General features: G+C 57.9%; 1 protein-coding gene across 1 annotated transcript in view; it reads right to left on the reverse strand.

Annotated features, from left to right (window-relative positions):
• The window catches only part of CRMP1 (collapsin response mediator protein 1), a 30,877-nt gene that overhangs the window by 9,754 nt on the left and 17,793 nt on the right, over positions 1-3,330 (reverse strand). Inside the window, exons 6-7 of the mRNA XM_006766588.2 lie at positions 1,390-1,451; positions 611-691 (exon numbers count right to left, since the gene is read on the reverse strand). Coding sequence (XP_006766651.1) covers positions 611-691; positions 1,390-1,451 — 143 coding nt within the window. The remainder of the gene's footprint in view (positions 1-610; positions 692-1,389; positions 1,452-3,330) is intronic.

Here is a 3,330-nt window from a genome sequence, read left to right on the forward strand (position 1 = left end):
CAGCCATAACGCCTGCTGCTGAAGAGCGCGGCCACTGCAGCCCCGCCCCGGGCTGTGCTGCGGGAACGGGAGCCCAGGTTTCAGGGAAGCCTGGCCCAGAGGCTCACGGGAGCTTCATGCATAACAGCCCCAAATCGGAAACCATCCAAATTCCCGCCCCCTGGAGGACACCGTGATGAACTCCCACAGCGGATTCCACGCGGGGTGACAAAGAGGCTGCTGCTGCGTGGGCCAGGGACTGTCTCAGACGCGGCACTGAGCCAAAGCAGCCGAGAGCGCACACCGTGCGGCCCCATTGTTACCAGTTCAAACCCGGCAGAACTGAGCGGCGAGTGGCGAGCCGCCTCCTCTCTCCACGCCCTTGTGCCACCCCGGTCCCTGTGGAGCAGGCAAAGGACCAGGCCCTCCCGGGTCCACAGGGCAGTGGTTACCCCCACTGCCCGGCTGCAGATGGCGGGCGTGTGCCTCATGCCTGGAGTCTCATCTGCCGCCCAGTCCTTGGCCTGGTCTCATTGCCAGGTCACCTCCCTGCTCAATGCCCGCACCGCCTTTGTCAGGCCTTTACAGCAGAAGTGACTGAGGAGGAAGGGTGGGGACGCACACCGCTCACCTGAGCTATCAAGTCTCCGTTCTCCGCGTGGACCAGGCTCACAGCTCCCAGCCCCTTGAGGAAGCTGAAGGCTTCATAGAGCTGAGGGGGGACACACAGGGGTCAGTGGGGTAAGATTAGCAGCGGTGCCACCAGCTCTGGCCCCGGCGGGGGCCGCACGGCTGCTCCGTCGAGATCAGGGGATGTCTCGCTCAACAGGTGAGCCTCCGGGAGGGTCTGCCCTTGACCCTAAGAGGCTGGGCGGGCAGAGCTGGTCCACGTCCCAGCAGGGACTGCACCCTCCGTCTCCGTGCCTTCTGCTTGGAGCTCTCCATCCCAGCGCTGGAGAAGCCAGTGTGTAGTTTTACTGAACCCGTAACTAACCTGCTAAGCCCTGTCATCACCTCACACCTCGGAGGCCTGTGCCTCTTTGCAAAGCTGCAACCGTGTCATTTACAGACCTCGCAGGCAGGGGGCGTGCTCTCCCAGAACTGTGACACTGGGATGGCACACAACCCCTGCATCCCCTGGCCTTCCTGCTGCCAGGTCCTCCTCCGCCCATGAGGGAGCTGCAATCGACCTTCCTTCGCACAGTGAGGACCAACGCCGTCCCCCTCTCCAGGGCTCTGAATCCTAGCTTTGTTCTCCGCGTGTGCAGGACAACCCCCACCTCCCCGTGTGCGGTCAGGGGCACACCGCAGGGGGCACCGGGAGGCGTGAGCACTTTCGAGGCCCCGGACCCCGAGTCCGCTGGACTCCCTCTGCATCCGGGGCTGCAGAGAAACGGGCGGCGGGCCTACCTGGCTGTCGGACATCTGGTAGCGGTCCTTGTAGGCCATGTAGACCTGGAAGGAATTGACGCCTGTTGAAGAGAGAGAGGAACGCAGGTGAGAAACACGAGGTGTCTTTCCTGCAGGTCGGGGTTCACAGCGTGGGGTGGGCGCGGCCCGGACGGGAGGCGCCCCAGAATTCACAGGGGGCGTGCTCCGCTGCGCCCCAGCCAGCGCCCGTCCACAGCCGTGAGCAAGCAGCAACCGCTCGCTTTTATCCGTTGTGGGAAAATACAGACCAGAACATCTGCAACCCTAACCTGCCGACGACGACGTAAGAGGCGTCCAAACCTACGGCATATTCTTTATGAGCTTATGTGAGCCAAACGGGCAACATGCCGGAGAGCAAGATCTCAGATAAACTCTTACAAGAATTCCCTACAGGTCCGGGCGTTTCTTACGCTGAAATGCGCTTGGGGCGGTGGCAGGAATGGTTCCAGGATGGCTGGCCAGGGCATGTGCTCCCTGGGGCGGGCCTGTGGACGGTGAGCTAACCTGGAGGCACAGACAGGGGCGGGGCTGCCGAGGGCAGGGACACGCTCTCACTCACCGCAGGTGGTGAGGGGTGCGGTGGGGGAGGGGGGATCCGCATCTGGGGCGGATGGAGGGGACTTCACCCCGCTGCTTGGAAGAGCACACTTAAAACTCAGGAACTGCTCATTTCTGTAATTTTCCAGTTAATATTTGTGGGCCCTGCTTGACCGCAAAGAGCTGAAACCCTGGGAGGTGAAACTGCAGAGAAGCAGGGCTCCTGTGCAAACTGCAACTTTCCCTGGACCATGACTGCGGACAAAGCCAGTGTGGCTCCGGGGCCGCGCTGGAGGGCGATGCCTTCCTGATACGGAGAATCAGACACACAGACACCCTGCCTGACAGGGGGCTAAAGTACCATCGTACACACACACAGGGCAGCACATGCACAAAGCGTTCAACGTCAGCCATTAGAGAACGGCACGCACAAGGGGAGACGGACCCTCCCCTCAAATCCACAAGGGGGGCCCAGAAACAGCCACGCCCCAGGGCGCGAACACGCAGGGAGCGAGCGTGCCAGTGGGCGTACCTTTCAAGAAAGCTATTTGGCACTAAGTTTCCTGACCCTGAACAAGGTTAAAACCATGACCTCAGCCCTAGCTGGTGTGGGTCAGTAGATAGAGCGTTGGTCTGCAGACTGGAGGGACCCAGGTTTGATTCTGGTCAAGGGCACATGCCTGGGTTGCAGACTCCATCCCAGTAAGACAAATGCAGGAGGCAGCCAGTCAATGATTCTCTCTCATCAGTGATGTTTCTCTCCCTCTCCCTCTCTTTCTCTCTCTCTCCATTCCTCTCTGAAAACAACCTTGACCTCTTAATTTCACTTCTGGAAATCGAAGGAAATAATTAGAAATCCAATCACATAGGAAGATGTTCTCCATGTCATGGCTTTTAGAGAGAAGCAAACAGAAAACCCAGGTGCCCAATAAAAACGGAACAGCTACGCAGATGAACCGGGACCCTGTACATCTCGAGCCATTGAAAAAGTCATTAATGAAGAGTAACGATTACTCATCAAATGTGAAGTAGAAAGAGGAGGATTCCAAGTGACTGCTGTCACATAACCACGTAAGGAGAACCTCGTCTCCACAGACAGGGGATGGAGGGTAACACTTGTTACCCTGAAGGGCAAGTGGCAATTGGGAAGAGGACAAAAGGAAAGAAGATTTTGCCGTCTCATTTTCTGACTTTTCTGTATGTGGTATTGGTACTTTCATAATGAGAACACATAGCATATCTACCTAAAAACTGCAAACAGGGGAGAAACTAAGATGGCGGCAGAGATAAACACCGGGAAGTTGATGCCGCTCACAACAATTGATTAATACCTCAGAAAAACAATACGGACATCATCCAGAACCACAGGAAGCCTGGCTGACT

This window comes from Myotis davidii, unplaced genomic scaffold (assembly GCF_000327345.1).
Source record: "Myotis davidii unplaced genomic scaffold, ASM32734v1 scaffold960, whole genome shotgun sequence".
Classification (NCBI taxonomy): domain Eukaryota; kingdom Metazoa; phylum Chordata; class Mammalia; order Chiroptera; family Vespertilionidae; genus Myotis; species Myotis davidii.